Below are 24,739 nucleotides of genomic sequence, written 5' to 3'. Positions count from 1 at the left end.
CTGTACATACTTAGCTAGCCACAGAACAGCAGTCCTTTTTAGGCACTTCCTCCTCACAACCCAATTGATGTAAACACAGTAATGACTGACGCTCAGAATAACCAATTGGTTTCTCACTACGGTGCAGAGAACCAATTGGATTATTAGAATTTTCAAAGTGACATTCACTCCAACCAACAGCTTGTCAGGAGATTTGGTCAGATGGTTTCAGGGACATATTTGTAACGTCACCACTGGCGCAAAGCAAGGAAGGCAGGGCAAACTTTACCATTAGCTATATTTAACATGTCTGAAAATGCAGAGTCTCCCACCGAAACTACAAAAGAGGAGCCCACGACCGTGTCATCTCCTGCCGAAAACTCTGGGTCAAATGAAGAGAAGAAAAAAAGTAAAATATTATAATATGTAAAATATGTATAAGTCAAGTTAGCCTGCTTGCGCCATTTAACGTGCACTCTTAGCTGCCGTGTATCGCTAGCTAATTAGCTAGATAGGCAACATACTTCCGTAAATATGACGTAACGAGTTTATTGACCGTTCTCTAGCCAATGGAGATGAGGCGTCTTGGGGGATTAACCAATCGGTAGCTGTCAACGAGAACACTTCCTCCGTAGATACTGCTAGCTTGCTAGCTAGCTGATGTTAGCAAATTATGACACCTATTGATGCCGTAAGATACCTCTGTTATTACAGAAAATATCTCCGTGTGACTGTTATTATTAAAAGAGAATAGCTGCAATCGGCCTCAAGGCTGACACTGCACTGCTTTTAGAACCATATTAGTTAGCTAGCTATACACATTCTATAGCTAACGTTAGCTAACTAGCTAAGTTCACACAGCATTCAGAATGCGTAGCAAAAAGCTCAACCAGAGATGCATGAAACGATCGTGTACATGAATTGCCTTTAAATCTGGGTTTGTAGCCAACATTAGCTACTGTGTTAGTTATTGTACTAAGGACATACAGTGCAGTCCTTAGGTATTTGGTCAGTGACACATTTTCTGACGTTTTCACTATATACTCCAACAAACAACAGAAATCTAATTGTTGCTTTGGCTGTATGTTTTGGATCATTGTCCTGATGCATGATGAGGCGTCGTCCAATCAGTTTTTATGCATTTGCTTGGATCTGAGCAGACAAGATTTTTTTTGTATACTTTGGCATTCATTCTGCTGCTGCCATCTGCAGTGACATTATCAATGAACACAAGTGAGCAAGCACCTGTGGCAGCTCTACATGCCCAAACTATAACACCCCAACCACAATGGCTCTCAGATGAGGGGGTGCTTTTATTCTTGGGCAGTTCCTTTTAATCTGCACGCTTTGCTCTTTCCATCACTCTGGTACATGTTCATCCTTATCTCATCTCTCCATAACACTTTGTACGATGCTGTCACAAATAATAAATTTGCTTAAACACTAGAATTTTAAATGTGTAAGAATTTAGATTTTTTTGTGCATTTCCTACATCTTAATGTAACATGTAATAACTTCTTTAAGAAGTCGGCTATATTGTGTATCTTATGTTTTATAATGGAATCTGCATGACTTATTTAGGTAGTTAATAACTGCCAATAGTAGATGCAGTATATTCTTTCACATCTTTTATCAGCTGCAAACAGTCGCTGTGTAGGCCTATGCCAATCTACTTCCTGACCAGCTCAGTGTCTGTCTTACAGTTGACGTTCTGCTGAAAGCAGTAGGGGACACTCCTATCATGAAGACAAAGAAATGGGCGGTAGAACGGGGACGAACTGTACAGTCGCTTTCTACCTTCATCTCGCGCTTCCTCAAGCTGGAGCCCAGTGAACAACTGGTGAGTCAGCAACGTGTCACGTAGCGAGTGTCTTCGCAGCTTTATTTGATACATAGCTTCGCATTCGCAGTGGTGTGGTCTAACTGACATGGGAACAGAAGTTTCCACTGTTTATCTGTATATTCTGCTGTCCTCCACTATACTGAGAAAACAACTTTGCAGTGAATAAAAACATTTTAGCAAAAGAGCACTTTGATAGGCTAGTGCTACTGGTGCATGTGCAATGTATTTTGAGTAAAAAGCATCAAAAGGTAGGGTACAACAAATTTAGCCCTCTAAGAGATTCACAAGTTGCTCTCCTGTTGTTTTTTTAAAAACGTATTTAACTGAGCCCTCTTTGGTGCCTGTGTACTGTATTCATATTTCTGTATGTACCGGTTCTGCTCTGATCCTTTCTCTCTCCCTCCCTCAGTTCATTTATGTCAATCAGTCTTTTGCCCCATCACCTGACCAGGAAGTGGGTGTCCTGTTTGAAGTGAGTATAAAGCACTATTGTTCTGGTATGACATACTGTTTTTAATAAAAGTGACGAAGGAGCTATTGCAGCTAAGAAACTATTATGTTTTTTTGTAGCATTTTTATTTTCTGTGATGATGTTTAAACTTTGATTTTTGATATATGCTATATAAACAGTCAATTATAAAGGATGATTTAGACTCTTAATGCCACATTTCGGTTGCCTTCCCCTTTAAGAATGCCTGCAGTCAACAGCAATTGTAGGACTTGGCCAAAATGTATTCCTTTCTCCTCTCCCCGTGCCCTGTCCCTTGACCGATGCTATTATTGGGATGTGCATTGTATGAACAGAAATAACACCCCATCCCCTCCGTTGCAGTGTTTTGGCAGTGATGGGAAGCTGGTTCTTCATTATTGTAAATCTCAAGCCTGGGGATGAGATTGCGAGATGGATCCTCTTTTTTTGCCTTTCTCCCCCCTCTCCCACAAACGGACACTGCTCGTCTTGCAGACATGGTGGCTTGTACTCACCCACATGGTTGTGTTTATAATTATTATTGAAAATGCTATTGTTATCATTAACAGCACATGTTTCTATTTTCTGTACATAACCTGTTGTAAATAAATTGGTTTGACTAGTTCTACTTTCTGTGATTTATTCATTTGTGCTCATAGTGGGGGAGGAAAAACTCACTTTCATTCTGGAGTGTACAAAACGTTTGTAAACTAAATGTAGACACTGATTTGAAAGGGATTGACATTGAGTGTCTGTTTGATTTGGACATTGCAAGACATACAGTGAGCTCGAGAATTGTTATTATTTGCAATAATTTCGAAACCTAGATTTTGGTGAAAGTCCAAATTCCGTGGGAGGCAGGACACACATTGAAGGACTCTTAAATGATACCTAAAAAAAAAGACAGGAATTGGGTGTCTCGGTGGCGCAGCCTGTAGAGCACTGACCGCATGCTCATTGCGAGCCGCGACGTTGCCGGTTCGAATCCGACCGTCCGACATTTGTCGCATGTCTTCCCCTCTCTCTCGCTCCCATTCTTCCTGTCTCTCTATACTATATACTGTCCAATAAAGCTGAAAAAGGCCTAAAAAATATCTTAAAAAAAAAAAAAAAGACAGGAATTCGGATACATATATGAGAAATTCAATAAGGAATGGAGAAGAAAGGATTGCGTTTCAAGGAAAAGGTTCCAGGAAGTCCAGAAAAGAACAATGCACAAAAACACCTGGAGCAAAGAGAGACTGAGAACAAGTTGGGTGTAAGTAATACACTGGGACAGGTTTTTATTTTGGCTGCATTGAAACCCAAATGAAGATCCCTCCTCTCCTACACATACATGTGTGAACTCCCTGAATGAATGACGTGGGTTGGGGTGAAATGAATACTGCAGCTGTTTGTACATGGGAATAAATAGCATTAGTTAATGTTATATACTAAAATATTAAATACTGGTGTAGGTGATATTTTTAAATAAACAAGGGCTGTGGAAGGACACTTAAAATGGAGGTGCAAACCTACAGCCTGGAAAATGAGGGAGTATAAGAGTGACTGCCAGTTAATACATATTAAAATCTTAATCATACATAATTCAGGAGCAGCTGTTCATGAAATAACCATTCTCATGTCCTCTGTATAAAATGATACAGTGTGAGTACCCTGGACTATTGCCCAAATGACAGTGCATCAATGCCTTTGATTTAACCATTTGAGGTGTAAGATCACAAATATGTGATTTGAGTGTTCTTCCCTGAATACTGATGTAACAGTCACCACTGGTAATGGAAAGCATTGGAGTTTCAGAGCACTAACTTCATTTTCAAGGGGTTAAGTAAATAAAATTAGCATCTTGTTCATGTGCTGTATTAATTATTGAGTGTTAGCCTCTGCTGGTGTTCAAGTGTTCATTTGAAATATAAATAATTTATTTACTTTAACATTTTTTGGTGGTGACAATGAGAAAAAACTTGAAAGTAAAGGTTAAAGAGAGGTTATGTTTATACATATACTACCTAACGTATTAAAAGGCCCCTCCAGATCTCTGTCCTGGTTCACACAAGCCTGTAGCCCTAGAGGCATCACCTCGCCCCACAGAATTGCATATTCATAAACACCTCTCTGCTTGGACAGCCTATTTCACCAGCTAATTGAACTAATCTTTGTAACCTGCTCAGTCCACTTCACCATTTGCTCCATCATTACAGTTCTGTTAACCGTCATTCTATCTTGACTATTACTCCAGGCTAAGGATGAGCTCCCCCCTCCTCTGTAGCCGTGTTTCTCCTGGGATTTCTTTCCACTGAGGAGTTTTTTCTCACCACTGTTTCAGTGTGTTTCATTCCATTGGGGGTTTATTTTACCTTAGTTGTTCACGTTTTGGGGGTTTAGGCCTGGGTTCCTGCCCAATTTTCTTCTGCATTTCCACTGAAAATAGTATATAACAGTTCCTCTCTGAAATGTGCTGTGCAAATAAAAATGGATTGTACTGAATTGCATTAATCACAAGTAACGTGGCAGGCAGATGGAGAGATTTACAAATAATTCCATCAAGAAAAATTGCTTATTTTGTTCATATTTGTCTCTATGAGTGAAAGAGGAATAAAAAAGGATGGAGGTTTCATTAGTACATATTGCAAAATATACTTCTAGAGATCTAAAAAGGTGACAGTATACAATAATACATTCATAAAGTTATTTAGAGCATGCTACAATGTATTGTATGCTTCCTTTTGTACAATAATTATAAGGATGCTGTTTGATCTCTTTGCCAGCACACTCAAGGCACAAGGCACTCTCAATATCAAGAACTATACAGCCATATACAGTGGTGTGAAAAAGTGTTTCCTGATTTCTTATTTTTTTTCATGTTTGTCACACTTAAATGTTTCAGATCATCAAACAAATTTAAATATTAGTCAAAGACAACACAAGTAAATACAAAATGCAGTTTTTAAATGAAGGTTATTATTATTATTTATAATTAATAAAATCCTAACCTACATGACCCTGTGTGAAAAAGTGATTGCCCCCCCTGTTAAAACATAACTTAACTGTGGTTTATCAAACCTGAGTTCAATTTCTCTAGCCACACCCAGGCCTGATTACTGCCACACCTGTTCTCAATCAAGAAATCACTTAAATAGGACCTGCCTGACAAAGTGAAGTAGACCAAGTGATCCTCAAAAGCTAGACATCATGCCGAGATCTAAAGAAATTCAGGAACAAATGAGAAGAAAGTAATTGAGATCTATCAGTCTGGAAAAGGTTATAAAGCCATTTATAAAGCCTTGGAAGCCTGGAAGACTTGCTGTGATAAATGGAACCATGAATTCTGCTGTCTACCAAAAAATCCTGAAGGAGAATGTCCGGCCATCTGTTTGTGACCTCAAGCTGAAATGAACTTGGGTTCTGCAGCAGGACAATGATCCAAAACAAACCCACAAGTCCACCTCTGAATGGCTGAAGAAAAACTAAATGAAGACTTTGGAGTGGCCTAGTCAAAGTCCTGACCTGAATCCTATTGAGATGCTGTGGCATGACCTTAAAAAGGCGGTTCATGCTCAAACCCTCTAATGTGGCTCAATTACAACAATTCTGCAAAGATGAGTGGGCCAAAATTCCTCCACAGCGCTGTAAGACTCATTGCAAGTTATCGCAAACGCTTGATTGCAGTTGTTGCTGCTAAGGGTGGCCCAACCAGTTATTAGGTTTAGGGGGCAATCACTTTTTCACACAGGGCCATGAAGGTTTGGATTTTTTTTTCTCCCTTAATAATAAAAACCTTCATTTAAAAACTGCATTTTGTGTTTACTTGTGTTGTCTTTGACTAATATTTAAATTTGTTTGATGATCTGAAACATTTAACTGTGACAAACATACAAAAAAAAAAAAGAAATCAGGAAGGGGACAAACACTTTTTCACACCACTGTAGCTCTTCAAATTGAGAAGAGCAAGTGAACAGACAGGCAACCATCTGACCACCCTCTTCAAAACTTTCTCCCCATCTGTCCTTCTCTTTTATTAAATCCCACTCTTTATCTTTCTGCTTTCCATCTGCCCTTGGCTCCTTGATTATTGACTTTATTCTTCTACTCCCACCACCCTCCTTCTCCCACCTCTCTCATCTGCTTTGATCACCCACTCTCTCTCTCTCTCTCTCTCTCTCTCTCTTATCTCTCCATCTTTCTCTTTCTCTCTCTCTCCCAGTCTCCCTTCCTCTTTTCCTCCTTAGTTTTCTCTTTTCCACAGCACTGTGACAGCGTGGCCATCCCCCTCTCTGCGGTGGCTCTGTCGCTCTGTCCTCCCTGCCACCATGCTGGAGCACATGTCCCGGCGTTCACGCTCTTTTCTCTCCCTGTCTCTGACCTCGCTGGCACTGGCTCTCTCCATCCTGGCCTTCTGCACCTCGTACTGGTGCGAGGGGACACACAAGGTGGTCAAGCCCCTCTGCCTCTCTCCCGTCAAGATGAAGAACTGTGGAACCAACAACAGCGAACCTTACACCACAGGTAAGGGGCCTGTGCTGGGGGCATGTTTCAAATCTCCCATTTTTGCTGGTAGTTTTCCTGTGGACTTACTAATTATCATGTGTTTGTGCAATCACTCATCCACTGATGATTCCCTTTTCACTGGAATTGGGACATTTTGTGGCTGAATGATCATTTTTGGAAAACGTTTATCTTCTGTTCTGGCTGCTTTTCTGGTATTGGTGCATTTATTATTGTTTAAACTTGGTGACCAATGAGATGCCTTAAACTGAGCCAGCATTCCCAGTCAGAGGATCTGTGAAAACGAGTGCACTCTGCACAGGCTGAATTCAGAGAGAGACAGAACGACGTTCTGTTGATGTTGGCAGAGGATGATCGGAAACTTCACCAAACAGCCATTCTAGTGCAACACAAGCATTTCAGAAAATACATCCTTTTTTAAAATCTAAATATACAGTGCAGTATGGTTGTGTTCTCAGTTAAACAATCATTGTGTACATTGTGGTCTTTATATACATCCTGATCATGAGTGTTTCTTCTCTAAATAGATTTAGGAAATACTGTTCTAATTAATCTTCAGATTAATCTGAAGCAAGGGACTCTGATTGAGCTCATCAGATTGAGCTGCCCAGTGTGCTCCCTTCAATTAATGAATTTTATTGTCATGTCATAGTTTACACAAGTATAACATATGAGTGAAACTCTCAGGTGCAGAATTCCATGTATAGCAGGTAAGTGTAAAAGTGAGAAACAAAGACATAAAAACATAAGAACATACTTTATATGGTCAGTCGATTACCATATAAAAATATGAGTCATATGATGTTTTCCAGATAAGAACCTTTATTCAGTTTATTGTTCACTGGAAGCTGTCTAGTCTTTTTGCTCCCTGGGCTAATGGTACCTTAGCGTATCTGTTTGGTACAAACCGGAGTACCTGTCAATCAAGCCCTCTGGTGAGATAGCTTGCCCTAAACATTGCACCATAGACACTCTGTAGATACTCTAATACACCATAGGTACTCTGATCTACTTTTAATATTGTCAACATAGCAGTTTCTGAGCCGCCATAATGTTTAGCCTCTGGATCTTCTTACTGGATCTCTTTACAGCAGCTGGACAATGTAAATCATGGCTGGAAGTCCATAGCAAGGTCAGAATGCCATGCATACTGTATACTCTAGAGATCAGATCAGATTGGCTCCCTTTTTATTTCAAGCATTGAGGAAATATTTTTAATAATTCAGTTCTTTATGTACAGCAGAGTACATGCAACAGAGGAGCAATGCCCCTGTAAATGTCATACTGTAGGTCTTACACTGTCTGTACCGTTTACTTACTTAATGAATACACTGGGCAGCTGATCCATTTTAATCCCACATATTGTTTTGTGGAAGAGATTATATGCTGTATAACTGATTCTTCTTGGACTAAGTCAGCATCTTATTGTGTCCTTTATTCTCTAGAAACCTTAAGGAGATAAGAGCCAGAAAATCACAGTCACTGATTAAACACGTAAGCCTTAAAGACTGTAGTTCATATAGTGTTATCAAACATTTCACCTTGTTAAGTGTTATGTCAGGAAACCATCTGAACATCTTATGAATGAAATAGTTCCTGGCTGACTTGTTATGCAAGTTTACACAACACAGCTATGTTACCTTGACATTTCTTTCTTTAATACTACTTTTGGAAGGAGGTTTGAGCTTGCTTTCTCTTTATGCCCTAATCCTTCCTTCTCAGACAGATTGTGTGTGGAATTTCAGCCCCATTTCACCACTATCTTTCTGCACTCAGAGAGACCCACACGTGATCCCAAAAATCAGTCCTTGGAACTCATCTCAACGGTTTCACCAAAGAGAAGAGAGGAGCTCCTCAAGATTCGGCAAAGGCAACTGGCCAATGCGGTTCACTATATCTGGGAGACGGGAGAGGACAAATTCATGTTTCGATACTTCCACACGGGGTTCTGGGAGTCTTGTGAGAAACACACTGATGGTGAGAAGGGAGAGGATTAAAGAGAGGGTGAGAATGGGAGGTTGAGGGTGGAGCCATATCTCATGGGAGAGTCTTGTTCGTGAACAGCCAGAATAAAATATGAAACCTACCCAATAAAGGGACCAGAATTTGAGACGATGACCGGCAAAGATAAAGGTGTACTTCACAACTGAGGATCTAAACCCATTGAATATGATATCTTTTCTTTTTCTTAGGTGAACAGTGTCGCAGCTTCATTGAGCTGACTCCGGGAGAGACTCAAGGTGAATTATCGCGTTGCACAAATTTGTACACTGGTCTGTCCCTTATATATCATGCATTGTTAATGAATAAGGGTACGGACTAAGGGGCCATGTTAGTCTATACTTTTGAATTAGTCAATGCTGTCCTTCCAGTCGCACTGTTGATGGTGTTGTGTCAGTTCAATGATGCACATATAAAATCCTGCCCATGCTAATGCTCTTGGCTGGGACTGTTCCTGGACAATGTGTAATTGGCCATAGTGTTGGCAGGGTGTATCACTGTTCCCATGCAAGTGCAGACTCTTCAGCACTCAGCTGCACAGTATGCGCAGACCTCTGCAGCACAGTGGTGTGCGGTGAGAGAATAAAAAGGAGCTGAGCTGGTGTGCAGTGAGAGGAAAAGGCAGCTGCACTGGTGTGCAGTGAGAGGAAAAGGCAGCTGCACTGGTGTGCAGTGAGAGGAAAAGGCAGCTGCACTGGTGTGTAGTGAGAGGAAAAGGCAGCTGCACTGGTGTGCAGTGAGAGGAAAAGGCAGCTGCACTGGTGTGCAGTGAGAGGAAAAGGCAGCTGCACTGGTGTGCAGTGACAGTATTTTAAAAAAATGAGCTGTGCTGGTGTGCATTCATTAATTCATCCATCCATTATCGTAACCCGCTTATCCTGAACAGGGTCGCAGGGGGGCTGGAGCCTATCCCAGCATACACTGGGCGAAAGGCAGGAATACACCCTGGACAGGTCGCCAGTCCATCGCAGGGCACACACACCATTCACTCATACATTACAATCAGCCTAACCAGCATGTCTTTGGACTGTGGGAGGAAACCGGAGTACCCGGAGGAAACCCACGCAGACACGGGGAGAACATGCAAACTCCGCACAGAGAGGCCCCGGCCGACGGGGATTTGAACCCAGGACCTCCTTGCTGTGAGGCGGCAGTGCTACCCACTGCCCCATCCGTGCCGCTGCTGGTGTGCACTGGTAGTATTTTTAAAAATTCAGCTGCGCTGGTGTGCAGTGAGAGAGGAAACAGCAGCTGGATGTGTTTTGGAGGTCACGAATGCTGGTCAGAGCTGATGGAGGATGCTTCAGCCATGCGATGAGATTATACAGTATAACTGTGACTAGGCATTCCAGATTGGGGATGGGGCAAGAAACAAAAATATAAGGTTGTTGAAGAAACACACATGTAACTGTAATGTCTGCAATGATATCCCTATAAAGCAGTTTGCCCATGATTTTGTGTTGGACGTGTAAAGTCTTCATCATAATTCACCTGTGGCCCAATGTATGCTGTCTCAGTCCAAATGTACTCAGTCCCGCGCTGTGTCAGTCTGAATATGCTCATGCAGCTGAGAGAGACACACAAGATTCACCAGATGCTTCATACAAGATTTTAAAAGATTTATGCATCTCATCTCTGATTCTGGATATCTGTATGTGTTTCAGTAACCGCTGAATTGGTGATATTGATGTGAGTGATTGTCGTGGGTCAGTGATGGTGTGTTTGGAAAATACGTGTAGGTATGTGTATCTGCCTTGTTATGGCGTGATTTTCTGAGACCTTTAGCATGTGCAAAACCTTCGCAGACACAAAACTTATGACACAACCAGTGATGTGAAACAAACTAATGGCACAGTGAGTGGTGTGAAACAAATACCTTGAACAACCGTGTTATTGGTTTTGCATGTACTCAAATCAGGTCCTTTTTATTGTGTTTGACTGTGAGCATGAATGTGTGTATGGCCTATGCGTTTTATTGTGTTTGACTGTGAGCATGAATGTGTGTACGGCCTATGCGTTTTATTGTGTTTGACTGTGAGCATGAATGTGTGTACAGCCTATGCGTTTCATTGTGTTTGACTGTTAGCATGAATGTGACTACGGCCTATGCATTTCATTGTGTTTGACTGTTAGCATGAATGTGATTGTGGCCTATGTGTTTTATTGTGTTTGACTGTTAGCATGAATGTGATTGTGTTTGAATGCCAGTGTGAATATGCATCTCTAGCTCTGCATTCGATCGTCAGGTGGGATCAAGTGTCAGTGTTCGGGCTGCCCTTGCTCTTTCAGGGATCCTGTGGCTGTCGGTGGTGTCGGAGATCGTGTACATCAGCCTGCTGTCCCTGGGGTTTCTGCTCATGTGGCTGGAGCGTCTGTGTTCCCACAGCGAGATGCACGCGCTGAAGATCAACGCCTTCGCTGCCATCTGCACGGTTCTGTCCGGTGGGCCCCGGGGTTCTGCGCGGGGAGTTCTCCCGGTCTTCATCACCCCCCTCGCCTCATATCTCACTCTTCACTTACTTTGAAAGTGTTTTCTCCGGACGCTTTCTGTTATTAAACCAGTAAAAGAAGAATCTGAACATGTTGCCATTCAGTTAGTTTCCATGCAACAGAGTGAGGCTTATACATATATAGCAATGATGTCAGTCGGTTTGCCTCACAGATTGAAGAGGAAATTCTTTATCGCTGCATTTCATCCATTTATTTTGCTCTTTTTTTAATGTTTCTTATTTTCCATCTTTTCTTTACTGTCAGACGGGGTTATGTGTATATATCGACAGTCCTGAAGCATTCAGTGATACACTATGTGTGGTTCTCTGCACAGTGCTTTAATGGAAAGAAGTTGGGTTTGACTACAGAACACTAATTGGGGTCAGAACAGAACTCAGAGGCTGTAGTTTGAAATTGAGTTGCTGGTGTGGAATGATTACATTTAGAAATTGCTGCTTTTTCATTATGTATGGATTAAGGACAATAGGAATAATAATGTGATGTGATAATGTGATAATACTTTTGCAAATGAAAGGATAATAATGATTATGAGTCACTCATGTTGTGCGATATAGTGATAACATAATTTAAAGTGAATCTCTTTCTCACTTTCCATCTTTCAACTGATCACTTTCTTTATGTCTATCTCTTGCTCTCTCTCGCTCCCCGCTCTCTCTCCTTCCCCCGCTCTCTCTCTCCCTCCCGCTCTCTCTCCCCCTCTCCCACCCTCTCTCTCTCCCTCTCTGTCTCTCTCAGGCCTAATGGGAATGATGGCACACATGATGTACACCACAGTGTTCCAGGTGACAGTGAGCATGGGACCCAAGGATTGGAGACCCCAGACGTGGGATTATGGGTGGTCATTCGCGTGGGTGCCTCGTTCACTCATAATGATTTTACAAACATATTTCCTGACAGTGCACCATAAAATCGCGGCTGTGGCATCGCACCAACATGAGGGACCACGATACCTGAGAGATGTGTGATTGTGTAGCATGTTCCAGGTTGTTCACAGTCAGCATTTCTATATTAACCTCATCATCCGTCCCAGATTTTGGCGTGCACCCCGGACAACATGGTGTCCGGTTCATCCTGACTGTGCTCCCTCCTCTCTCTGTCTCAGCCTGGCCTGGATCTCCTTCAGCTGTTGCATGGCTGCAGCTGTCTTCACACTCAACTCCTACACCAAAACGCTCATCGAGATCAAGCGCTGGCAGAAGCTGCACCTGGAGGAGGCCCGGGCCTACGACCAGGTGGTCCCGGGGGCCGGGGTCTACTCCGTCAACGGCCTGCCTCCCTGTCAGGGCGGCCTGATGGACAGTGTGTGGGAGAGGGATGGGAGCGGGGGTGGGCTGGGGGTGGAGGCGGGGATGGGGAGGGCGCTGGAGATGGAGGGGGCGTCCACTCTGGTGCTGGTCGGGGAGTGCGGGACTCAGGGGTGTGAGGACTGCGAGAGAGAGCACGGGTACGACATCTGTACGAGGGAGGAAGGGTGTGAGGAGTGTGAGAGAGAGATGGAGGAGGAAATGAACAGAAGAAGGGGGATTCTCTGTGCTGAGAGCCACAGGGGGGGGATTGAGTGATTCACTGGACAGTAAGGAGGTATGAATATGAACTCAAACTGATCAAACACACTAAACTGTGCTGGATCATCGGTGAATTGTGAGTGTTGTAATTGCAATATTGGTGTTACCTGTAATATAGGTCTACTCAAAGTACATTATGAAGCAAGTGAAGCAAATAACCTTTCTGAAGCAGCAGATTCTCAGGACTTTTCTTCCTTTTCTGATTTATAATTGATTGCAAAGCACAATATAGAGAAGAGCATTTCCAAAAACACCAGATGAATCAAACTAAAATAAAAAAACAACATGAAGAATAAATTAGATTGTATTTCCTTTATTTACTCTGCTGCTCCAAGTTAAAATGGAAGGACATTTAATAGGAAACAACTTGCATGTGCCATATACACTCAGTGACTAATTTATTAGGTAGACCTGCAAATATGTAATGCAAATATGTGTCACGTGGCAGCAATTAAATGCACAAAAGCATGCAGATGTGGTCAAGATGTCCAGCTGTTATTCAGACCAAATGTCAGAATGGGGAATAAATGTGATCCAAGTGACTTTGACCGTGGAAGGATTGATGGTGCCAGACAGAATGGTTTGTGTATCTCAGAAACTGCTGATCTCCTGGGATTTTCACATACAACAGAAGAAGGGCCAGACTGGTTGAAGCTGACAGGAAGGTGACAGTAATGCAAATAACCACATATTACAACAGTGGTATGCAGAAGAGCATCCCTGTACACACAACGCGTCAAACCTCTAAGTGGATAGGCTACAGCAGCAGAAGACCAATAAGTCTAAAAAAGAAGTCTAATTAAAAATAATTATGTCTCACTAGTAGAAATAAGTCTCACTGTCATTGACCTTCTGGAGTAGTGTGTGGTTTATTGTGATGGACTTTTCTCTTTCTGACCTCATCTGTTGTGTACATAGTACATGTGTCCATCTGCTTTTGTTTACAGAGTTTATAACCTTCCTTTTCACTTATTTCTGCCGAGGTAAAAGATCGTCTAAGCATTCAGATTTGCATAAACAGTGGCACGAGGAGATTACAGGGAAAGGAAGAGATTTTGTCAAGTCCGTTTCAGATGTTGAACAGAAGATTATGCCTGTAATCCCAAATTAGAGGGAGAGGGGGAAAGAAAGATGGGGATGACAAGAAGAAAAGTACAGTGAGCAAGAGGGTTGGACCACACACGCATGCACACACGCACACACTCACGCACATGCACACACACACACACACACACACACATGCACACGCACACACACGCACGCACAGGCACGCACACACACACACACACACACACACACACCTGGGATGATAGTGTAAATACATAATGGTTTGCCAAGACGATGCAGACATTTATATGAACAGAGAGATAATTCCATATTATCGAGAACATTTAGTATGTCAAATATAAGTTTGTATATCACATAATTAAATATTTGAGGCTGGGTTTGATGTGTGGGTACATTCCCTCTATGTACATAGTTCCAGGCACATAATAGAGCATATCCTTGCATACATACATATACCAGGACACACAAAAATGCATGTTAGTCATATTAATGATAAAAAAATAACCTTATGATTCAATATGAGTGCTTGTCACAAGTACAATGTCACAAATACACACAGATTTCAAACCTACATACTCAGTCATGTTCATATTGTTTCTACTAAAGTATTTTCCTTTTTTTTTTTTTTTACCAGAAACCATTTCTGGAAATGCACTAAATTTTCCTAGTTAGCAGAGAGAGTCAAATTAATTTAATATTGAAAAACAAGTTACCTGAAAAATTCTCAGAGCTGAGAACACATGATTTCCTTAAGTCAGCAGGTTGAAACTAAGATAGTGTAAATTCTGTAATCACTTTATTGCTGCAGCTGTACTAACAATACCAGACAGTAATACAGTACAGTAATAGAGGGTCAAGAATCTGATGCTTGTGTTATGGGTTATGGTTATGCAATGGCATTAGTGTCAAGAAAGAGATGAAATAAAGAGAAGAGAGTATTTACTAACTGGTGAGTGGACAGTGTGCTGTCTTTGCGTCTGAAAAGGCCAGTGAAATGACAGATGAGAAGTAAAGGAATGGTTTCACTCCTGTGGCTGATACTGGATGAGATGAAGCGCATCTTCATTTTCTACAATTCCTTTGATGAACTCTGCTTCAGTCAGCCTCCCTGAAAGGCAGAGTAGAGCAGAGAGGAACGTTTCATGAAGGAGTACTACCACATTTCCATCTCCATGTCCATAAGTACATTCTTGCAATGTTGACTTTGTGAAGCATTGCATATCAGACATCACAGTTACCAGGTAAAAACATAACATAACTTACAATGCATCACGATATCACTTTAATTGTAAATCAATTGTAAGTTGTTTTGTCTTTGATTAGATTTTTTCCAAATTCACATACAGTACATCCTACAAGTTAGACTCTAGAGAGGACGTGAACAAAATGGTTGGACATATTGCTGGTACCGCCTGCTGCCTTGTTGAAGTAGCTCCACAGCTTGTTGGCTCTCTTCTCCGCAGTGTTCTCATCCTCCGGCAGCCTGCTCCGCTCCTTCGCCGGGATGAGCTTGAACAAGGCCTAGAAGCCAGACGGGCGTCAGTGGGGAAAACATGGAGCATAGAAACGAATTACCAACTTTTTTTTTCTCTAATAAAGGCTGTTTACTCCATGCTGTCTGTATAGTTATTTGTATATAATCCCAATGGTCTACAATGGCCTTATAAATAAAAAAATAAATATTATGATTACATTTGTCATGCCAAGAAACAAGCATGTAGGAGAGTGCATCAGTACTAGGATGACTCTCTGTGCATTAGTTATTTCAGAGGGTTACACAGAGGGTTACACAACTCTATGGTCTACACGGGTTTCAACAGACTATATATAGATTTGGGAAAATATTTAAAGGTATAAAACCCTTTTTTAAATGAAAACCCCAGGTCTTCTAAAGTGATTAACATGTCTCTTTGCATAACCCTGCTGAACAAAACAGCTACAGTTAGATTCTGAAACAGCTGGTAGCTGGTTGACCAGTTCAGACCAGCTCCACACTGAACATGGTTAGACCAGCTCAAGCTATGTTCTGAAACAATTGGTAGCTGGTCATTTCTGATCAAATCTTTTTTATTGGGTGCTGCACCATTTTGTAGTCATACTTATTCCTGAGTACTGATTCACAACCATTTTGAAATCTATTATTGAACATAATTAAAATATCCCAAAAAGTTTGCATTAAAGCAAAGTAAGCAGTTTAGCAGTAATAAATACACAGGGAAGATCAGGTTGACGTCTCACCGTGTTCAGTTATTTATGCAACTGTGCTGCCACCTACCGTTCAAACGGTTCACATTCCTTTCAAGATCCGCGTCGAATAATTATGCCGTGTTCATTCAATTTTGAATTATCATTAAATCTGGCATGAGAAAACTATGAAAAATGGAGAACAGAGGTATATTAATTTAACTATTTTTACCGTTATCAACAGTTCGATGCAGCTTCAGGCTTCATATTAACATATTTTAATATGTTCCTGGTTGATGCATTTTATGTGAGTCTCAATAATTAAGTCATAAAATACAACGATCTGTCACTGCGAAAAGTAAGAAATCTGTCTGAATCTGGACTGCCTCAAACATGCACAAGGCCCTGGATGGCTCTCATCTGATCTTAACACCATTGCATTCATCCAGCAGAACTGAGGGCAATACTGTTGAGCATGTCTTTGTTCAGGAGTTTCATCTTAATAATTTAGTTATTTGTCTACCACACATGTGAGGTCCTGCTTTTTGGTGATCAAAGCACATCCACAGCAATCCCCTGGTCTTTATTGTCTCCATGCCGCAGATTTCTGGCACATGAGCTGAACAGTTGCTACGCAATCAAACATAGCCCATTAACTGAATTTCTCAAGCGATTGCCTGATTGTAAATGTGTGCTTCACGCCTCAAAACAAGTCCCACATGTAAAGTGTCCATCTCCTTGCATGTAGATTAATGAAGATTAACAGTACAGCTACTGGCTTTGCAACAATTTACCTTCATTACCAGTCGTGCACTTATTCTTCAAGCAATTTGTATATAGATCACAAGACTGAGTATCATTAGTACATACAAGACTGGTAACTAGCTCTAATTGTGAATCGCAACATAATCTGACCACTAAATCATTAATTGGATTAACTGTGTGTCTGCAGTGATCCAAGTGGCCAAAGCAATCTCCAACTGGTGCTTCAGAAAGATCCAGTAATCCTGATCACCACTTTTGGCAGCCATGGCTTGATATTGCTTAATTTTGACCCTTGACCCGAGGAGACTTATGTGCTAATGTGCTGCCGAGGATTAAAGCAGACCTAAACTAAACTAGCCATATAATTATATAAACATTAGGCAATCATTCTTGTCGTATCATTTAAACCAATAAAGCTTTTATGACCATATATTATAAAGCCTTGAATTCTTAAACAAGACTACCTGTCAATCTGAGAATTATGGAATTGGCGCTTCTCCCTCCTCTCTCTCTCTGTGAAATAAGCATTTGTCACTCACGTGGCAGATCTCAGACACTTCTGCCTTGGTGATGTAGCCGTTCTTGTCCAGATCGAAGAGAGAGAAGGCCCACTCCAGTTTTCGGCTCATTTTCCCCGTTGAGGTCATGTGCAGGGCGACGATGTACTCCTTGAAGTCCAGCGTTCCGTCGTCATTCGTGTCGAAAGAGCGGAAGACGTGGTGCGCGTATGACTTAGCTTCGCTCTCTGGGAAGAAGCGACTGTAGATGGCCTCAAATTCGCTAGGTGTGATGCGACCGGTGGGACACTGTTTCTGGAAGTTCTCGTACCACTGCGACAGCTCCTGTTCCGTGAACTTGGTGCTCAGTGTAAGGTCTTCAAGGATCTCCTTGGACATAGCGCTGCTTTTGGCATTCCCCATCTTCGCTTGAGGGAGTGTGCTGCTTGTTTCTTTATAGAAGAGCTTAGCACGTTTGGAATGGGGTTCCTGTTCAATATGAGGGCAAGCCTTCTCAGCCCACTGGTTGCTCGGTTGCTATAGTGCCCTCTATTTTGCTCTCGAATCAAATCCCCTCTTATTCACATTCACTTCTTTGTTTCCTTTCAAGGGTGATTCTCACTCCAGCCCAAGTCACACGTGATGCTGAAAAAAAAAAAAACAGAAATAAAATAAATTATGACATCAATGTAATGTAAGCAATAACAGCTCACATGCTTATATTTATATAAAAATATTATCTAAGAGCCCAAAATTATATTTTCTTCATCGCTAATACAGTGTCCAGATGGTCAGCAAGCATTAACTAGAAATATACGTATTTGAAACGTAGCTAGTAAGCACAAAATATAAAAACAAAGCAATTGAACAGATAATTGTGAACAAACAAGAATTTTAAAGAATGGTTGGCAGATGAAAAGGAACCAGGGATCAGGGTATAAAGAAAAGGAGCTTTAAAAATAGCATAAGAATAATGAATTAGGTGACGCTGGACAGATATGAGAATAAGGGTGATAAGAATACAGTGTATAAAGTACAACAAACCTAACAAGGGCTTCCTTGAAAAATTTTATCTCAACGGGATTAATTTAAAATGAGCAACATTTAAAATAATAAGTAAGCAGTGAAAACCAAGATAAATGTGATGTGAAGACAAACAAAAAGGGAAAAGGTTTAGAAAGAAAACAGAGCATAAATGACTACCGCAGGACGGAATGAGAGCTCAGATATTGTACCTGCTGGTGTGCGTGCGGAGTCTTGGAGGCGAGGAGTTAGCAGTATTTGCCCGAGATATGAGAGAGATGAACGAGCTAGGACTTAGGTCGTTACCTTTGTGGGCTGGGATAAGTCCGTTATCAGGGATTTGGCTGAGCTGAAGTGACCAAAGTTAAACCTGCATTTTTTTTCCATTCTGTTCAGTGCTGTAATTATTTCAAATTATCTCCATATCAAAAGTGTTTTGCTTTCTTTCTCTTAGACCATGATGATCCAACCAATGTTTCATGAAAATATATTACTCATACATATTGTAATTAAATTACTTATAATACAACATTAGTTACTTTAAAGATAAATTACATTCAACATGCATTAGTCAAAGAACAACATTGTGCCTCCTTGTGTGTGGACTAATAGGGTTTGATGAAATCAGCAGAGGTTCAGCAAAAATCTGCAAAGATCAAACAGTTTCATTCACTTGCATTAAGATGATACTATTATTTAAATAGCACCCATAGTATTATATTAGATCTTATTTTGAGATATATATATACAGTATATTCAGCTTTGAAATTCAAAGAAATTCACACTCACTTATTTTCCACAGCAAAACCAAGGATTAGTAAAAGATTTAAATAAACAAATAATTAGTATTTAAAAAGTTTTTTTTTTTTCATTTTGAAGGTATTCTGGTCTGGATTCTATTTCAGGGCTTGTTTGCTTTTTTATTCATTCAAAATTATGGCAGCATTAGTAAAATGATCTGATTCGCTACTTCTGAGTCACATGCCACAGTCTAGTCGGCCCATCAGGGAAATGTGTGTCACGTTTTTTTGTTGTGGCCACGACCCTATAATCCTCTCTCACTCAAACAGCTCCTCTGTCTGTGTGAGTGTATCTGACATGCAGGGGAAACCTAGGGCTCGGTCAAGCCAGGTATATCGTAAACATGATTATAGCTGCCTGCTAGTCAGTGGTGTCTTCCTCTCCCCTCCCCGCCCCCTGCCCCTCCTGTAACCCGTTCTTTACATTGGTTAGAGACTTCTGGATATAGACAGAGAAAAACAACAAACAACTGTGCTCCATTTCATATAATGTCAGTACACATGCGCAGCGATTTTCTTCAGTATAGCATTTTGTTTTGTGGGCTCAGAGACTTTATACCAATCCAACTTTGTTTGAACTGCATATCTCAAAAAACTATTTTCATTTTGGCACTCCTGTGAGAGATAGGGACTAATCTCCTGTTCCAGTCCTGGTGGGCTGTACTCGCACATACTTGTGTCTCTCAAAACATTTGTCATTGGAAGCAGAGTGTGCAAGTATAATCTTATCCTCAAACCATCATGCTCCTATCTGCTCAGCCAGCACTGTGCTAACAGTGATGTGTAAATGTTGGGCAAAGATAAGTCTGTCAGTGTTTTTGTCATTCACAGGATTTATCCAGCCTCTATCTGATCCAATTACCTTGTCTTTTTCCCCTTCAGTTCTTTCCTCCTCACCTACCATCGTCTTTATTGTGCCTTCTCATTTCTGCCAACCCTCCCATCTAAGCAGGATCTTTCTGACTCTATAAATATGCCCTGGGCTTCCCTATCAATTGGATTAAGACCTCTGATCCTATTTAGCCACCTCCACATTAAACCCTTTGGCCTTACACCTCAGGTCTTTGGGGGTAGGAGGGTGGAGATGGGGGTATGTGCAGTAGACGTGTCCAGGAGAAGAGGGAAAATAAATTAAAAGAAGCACAGGACATGAGAAATAATAGATTTGGAGCCTTTAGCCCATCTGTCCGTGTGTGTATTTAGCCATCCTGATTATATACATTTCTCTCTGATCCTATTTGGCAAAGCGCACGAGCACGCAGGGGCTCAGGCACACAATCTCAGCCCCCACGGTTCAGAATCTCTTCATGTGAATGCTGCAAAAGGGTTGAACATCGTTGACCTTTGCTCTAGAACTGTGAAATAACCCCTCCTGTGTGTGTTTGGATCTACTGTATGTCCATCTGGTTGTTGATCTATCTTTATATGTGCCAGCTGATGATCTATGGCAGAACCAAGGTTAGCCTATCTATAAATACATTACCCAATGCTTGCTTACTGGCACTTTTGTGGGGTCAACACAACACAGTTAGTCTGTAAGCAATCGTTTTATACAGATAAAGCATATAAATTCCCTCCCTTATCTGCACATATCCGAAAAACAATAATGCTATTTGAAAAATATTTGCCGACCATACTTGTCTCTCCTAAAACACTGTCTGCATCTCTGTGCCAGTGTCACAGTGTCTGATGTATTATGCTGGAAATACCAACATACTAACACTGTATTGGTCTCGATCTGCACCAATGTCATATGTGTGAAGTACATTTCTATTCCAGTTTACTGTAAGATACGCGTTCTTTTTGAAACAGTCAAGTAATAGTGGACCTTACATTTTTGACATTCATGTCAAAAAAGTTGCAAAACAAAACAGATAGACAGGATACATATTTGTAACGCAAAACAAACCGTCCAGAACAATCATAATTAGTAGGGACAGGCATACTCATCTATGAATCAATGAGAACACATTTAATTACAAGTCTACATACATACAAATACAAATGTGAGAGATAAAATTGCATAAATCTGGTCAAGAGATGACTAAAGGTATACATAAATAATAGTGGTAACTGCAGTGGGAAAGGGAGGGAGAAACAGAGAAAGAATGGTATGGAGAGAAACCACTAATAGATTGACAAGGAGTTTGTGTTCTAATATAGCATCAGATTTCAGGTTCTCACACATCTGAAATCAACACATCTTATAAAATTCAGCAAATGAAAATGAGACTGGAATAACATTCAGGGGGAGAAAACAGGGGGACACATTTTTAGGGAAAAGAGACTGAACTGAAAACAATGCCCCTGTCAAATACATCTAAGATCTGGTGAAAAGAGGGAGGGAGCCAAGGAAGGGAGGGGAGGTGGTTGGGCTCTTAGATAAATAAAGGTAATGGGTTGTAATGACGCTTAATGACAGACGAGACTTTCCTGCGGAATACAGACAACGACATACACAAACAAGCGATAACAATAATAACAACAGCTCACCATCTTGTAGGCCTCAGGTTGTGACGCAATAGATAAAGGGAGCAGCTGAACATCAAACATCCTCACTTCCAGCCTCCTCACCAAGAGAAACAGTGGATGCGTCTTCTCTATACTTTTTAATACTGCCCTGTATTTTTACAACAGTATGTGAATTCTGTATATACATTTGATGTGAGACAACATATGTATTTGACCTTTGACCTGTGATCAGCAGATTCAGATATTAAAGGTAAGTTTCCTTTAATCTGATGTTTTTAAATAAATATCTTTTCTTGCAGTTACAGGTTTATGATAACACATCACCGTTTTAATGAATTGTTAAATTAATGATATGCATTATATATAATAATGAATGTATTACATTTTCTCCTGATTTATGAAGATGCATAATTATAGTACTTTGACTATATTTCAAAGTGTAATGCAGGAATGTGTTTAGCTAATATGGTTAAATAAATTGTATCCATCCATCCTTATAAGGTGATTTGTTTTTTACCCTATCAACTTGTATAGTTTCACAGCAAAAGAGGTCTTAAACGAGCATGTTATGTCTTATAATAAAACTCAAGATATTTTCTCTCAAGAATAAATTATTAGCTTGATTTAAGTTAATATTTGCTTGGCAAGTGAAATGTTCTTATTCCATTGGCAAATCTTAAAATGAATCAAACTGTCTTACCTGCCTTACAAGTAAGCAAAAAAAGTCAATGAAATAAGATTTTTACTGTCTCAATATACAGTTGTTTTTGCAGTATAGGGATGTTTCATAAGGCCACCAAATGGTGTATCCTTATTAAGAGCAAAAGATAACTATTTCACCTGGAATTTGAACCTGTAATCATATAGTCCCAGTTCTTAAATCAAGTCCCTGTGCATTGTCTCCTATTTAGTAGAAGAATTGATGAGTTTTATATCAAATGGTGCAGGTACCGTAGATATATTATTAACTGCTCCTGTGAAAATCGTTTGTCTTTTTGATAGGCCTATAGTATAAGTGAGAAAAATTGCTCAACCACTTTATTAATAAGCCACTTCTTGAAACAGGAGTGAAAACGCGCTGGAATTCACAGAGAGATTCAAAGCGAAATACGAGGGGGAAATACACAGGAGCCATTGAACAGGAAACAGCAGGACAACAAGCAAGCAGGCAAAGATGTCTGACCCCAACCCTCCCGTGCCTCCTCCTGGGCCGTCTACTTCTGCTGTGACCTTTGACCCCAAGTCTGAGGCAGTGGTGTTGCCAGGCGGTGTAGTCTCAGTGACAGGCATCACCGTGATGACAGGTGGTGCTGAGCTGTCCTGGGGGTCCTGCCTGCTGGTCTTCGGGGTGTTGGGAACCGTGATCGGCCTGAGTGTGGTGCCGCTGGGGCTGTGGAACTTGTCGCAGGAGGGTGGGACCTCGCATCTCCTCCATACAGGACTGGTGCTGCTGGCCGTGAGTTCAGGCGCGGTGATCGCAGTCGTGGTGTGCCGGTTCCTGAGAAGAAAGGGAATTCTCGGTGAAAGGGAGGACAAAGTTGTGCTGGTGGGAGAGAGTGGCAGAGGATGTGTGAAGACAGTGACAGTGTGAAGGAGAAGGGAAACTTGGGGGGGGGGGGGGAAGGAGAATGAAGAGAGGGAGGGAAGGGGGTAAAAGAGTGTAAGAAAAAAAAAAAAAAGATATGAAAAAGTGAAAAATGATCTCCCAAGTGGCATATCCGACTAAACACTTTGGCCTTTGGTGAGTGATATGCCCCAAATTCCAGAACTGAATCCTAACCCTGCCATTGCAGACTATGGCGGGTTGTCCAGTGGGGTGATTGGCCAGGGTGTCTCCTATCTCCTCTGCTTGACTACAGGCCTGCTGGCAGTGCAGGATATGCAGCTCCGCAGGTGGACTGTGGGGGTGAGGAGCAGCAGAGGGCTGGTGCGTCTGTGCTAGACTGCATGCTCCCCAACTGATGGAGGGTGAGACATGAGTCCAGATATTACTGCCCATTCCAAATTGCGGTTCAAGAAAAAAAAGGAAAATAAAAGGACGACAATTATTGTAGTGACCTGTATCAACCTGGACTGCGTTGCAATACCTTTAGACTGGTTTTGATATGTGCCAAAGATATACATACATTCTATATATATTATGTTTAAAACCTTGTAATGCCATAATAATAAATTCTCTGGAACAGTGGAACAAGAAATTATGTGCTTATTCATCATATCAGTTTTTGTTGCTTGTCACTTAACCACAATATTGCTCTTCCTTGCGCTTCTCCCTTTATTTCTGACTAATCTGTCTTTCCATCTGATTTCTACATGTCTATATTTACATTTACAGATATGGGAATAAAAAAAAAAGTAGATGGTCTTATCCAGAGCAACTTCAGCAATGGTACAGGATTTAAGCACTAAGAAAAAACTACATCATTGAAGAAGAAAAAGTCATCATTGTCCCAACCCATATTAATAGTACATAAACCTACAACATAACATTACTGTGCTCACTTAAAGGTTCAGGTTCAGTTAGGGGTCAGCATTAGAGCTAAGAAACCTTTCCATGTCTCTCTGGACCCTTTTTCTCAATCAGGCAGGAATGTAACAGGAAACGCTTTAAGTGTTTCCTGTGAAAGGGGTGGAGTGAATTGCAAGCTTTTCTCTCATTTCCTCTGGTGTATGTAAAGTATGTTAATGAAATACAGTAATACTATTTCTTCAGCCCCTTCTATAGTTTAGGAACATCTGTAACCAGTCAAATAACATTTGAATGCTGCAAAAAACATTTTGTAAAGGCTGCAGCTCTAGCATGCAGAGGTCCAACTGTGGCCTGCAGAATTGGTGCAAAATTGGCAGTAAAATTGCCGGGACTCATGCACAGGCAAACCACTCTAGTCAACTGGGCAGCCATAGGCTGTCTGCAGATGAAGAATCCCCATCCACCTCAGTACCTGTGTGAGTTTTGCTGGTGAAATAGCAGAAAGAAGCCACAGCTTGCATTGCTTATTCCCAAGGAGGGAGTAGGCTTGTCTGAGCTCTGACCAAAGTAGAGAGGTTTGCAGCAA

At 41.1% G+C, this 24,739-nt stretch overlaps 4 protein-coding genes across 4 annotated transcripts; 3 read left to right on the top strand and 1 right to left on the bottom strand.

The window, feature by feature from the left end:
- Nucleotides 1–243: 243 nt before the first annotated feature.
- Nucleotides 244–2,919, top strand: atg12 (ATG12 autophagy related 12 homolog (S. cerevisiae)). Its single transcript, XM_061261730.1, has 4 exons — nucleotides 244–388; nucleotides 1,683–1,819; nucleotides 2,232–2,294; nucleotides 2,655–2,919. Exons 1-4 carry the CDS (start codon nucleotides 286–288, stop codon nucleotides 2,712–2,714), a joined length of 363 nt encoding a protein of 120 aa, XP_061117714.1. The 5' UTR covers nucleotides 244–285; the 3' UTR covers nucleotides 2,715–2,919.
- A 3,634-nt stretch (nucleotides 2,920–6,553) lies between these two features.
- On the top strand, nucleotides 6,554–14,935 carry LOC133134075 (germ cell-specific gene 1-like protein). The gene is made up of 7 exons (XM_061250515.1): nucleotides 6,554–6,797; nucleotides 8,574–8,774; nucleotides 8,990–9,037; nucleotides 11,088–11,240; nucleotides 12,045–12,156; nucleotides 12,412–12,791; nucleotides 14,928–14,935. The coding sequence occupies exons 1-7, from the start codon at nucleotides 6,602–6,604 to the stop codon at nucleotides 14,933–14,935; spliced, it is 1,098 nt and encodes a 365-aa protein (XP_061106499.1). The 5' UTR covers nucleotides 6,554–6,601.
- On the bottom strand, nucleotides 14,548–17,845 carry LOC133140113 (visinin-like). The gene is made up of 3 exons (XM_061259697.1): nucleotides 17,431–17,845; nucleotides 15,352–15,463; nucleotides 14,548–15,050 (listed from the first exon to the last, which is right to left on the bottom strand). The coding sequence occupies exons 1-3, from the start codon at nucleotides 17,809–17,811 to the stop codon at nucleotides 14,965–14,967; spliced, it is 579 nt and encodes a 192-aa protein (XP_061115681.1). The 5' UTR covers nucleotides 17,812–17,845; the 3' UTR covers nucleotides 14,548–14,964.
- Nucleotides 17,846–21,674: 3,829 nt separating this feature from the next.
- On the top strand, nucleotides 21,675–23,278 carry LOC133109345 (transmembrane protein 100-like). The gene is made up of 2 exons (XM_061218637.1): nucleotides 21,675–21,933; nucleotides 22,749–23,278. Exon 2 carries the CDS (start codon nucleotides 22,858–22,860, stop codon nucleotides 23,272–23,274), a length of 417 nt encoding a protein of 138 aa, XP_061074621.1. The 5' UTR covers nucleotides 21,675–21,933; nucleotides 22,749–22,857; the 3' UTR covers nucleotides 23,275–23,278.
- Nucleotides 23,279–24,739: the final 1,461 nt, after the last annotated feature.

This window comes from Conger conger, chromosome 1 (assembly GCF_963514075.1).
Source record: "Conger conger chromosome 1, fConCon1.1, whole genome shotgun sequence".
NCBI classification, from domain to species: domain Eukaryota; kingdom Metazoa; phylum Chordata; class Actinopteri; order Anguilliformes; family Congridae; genus Conger; species Conger conger.
The sequence above is the reverse complement of the archived record's forward strand: the minus strand, read 5'-3'. Positions and strand labels throughout refer to the sequence as shown.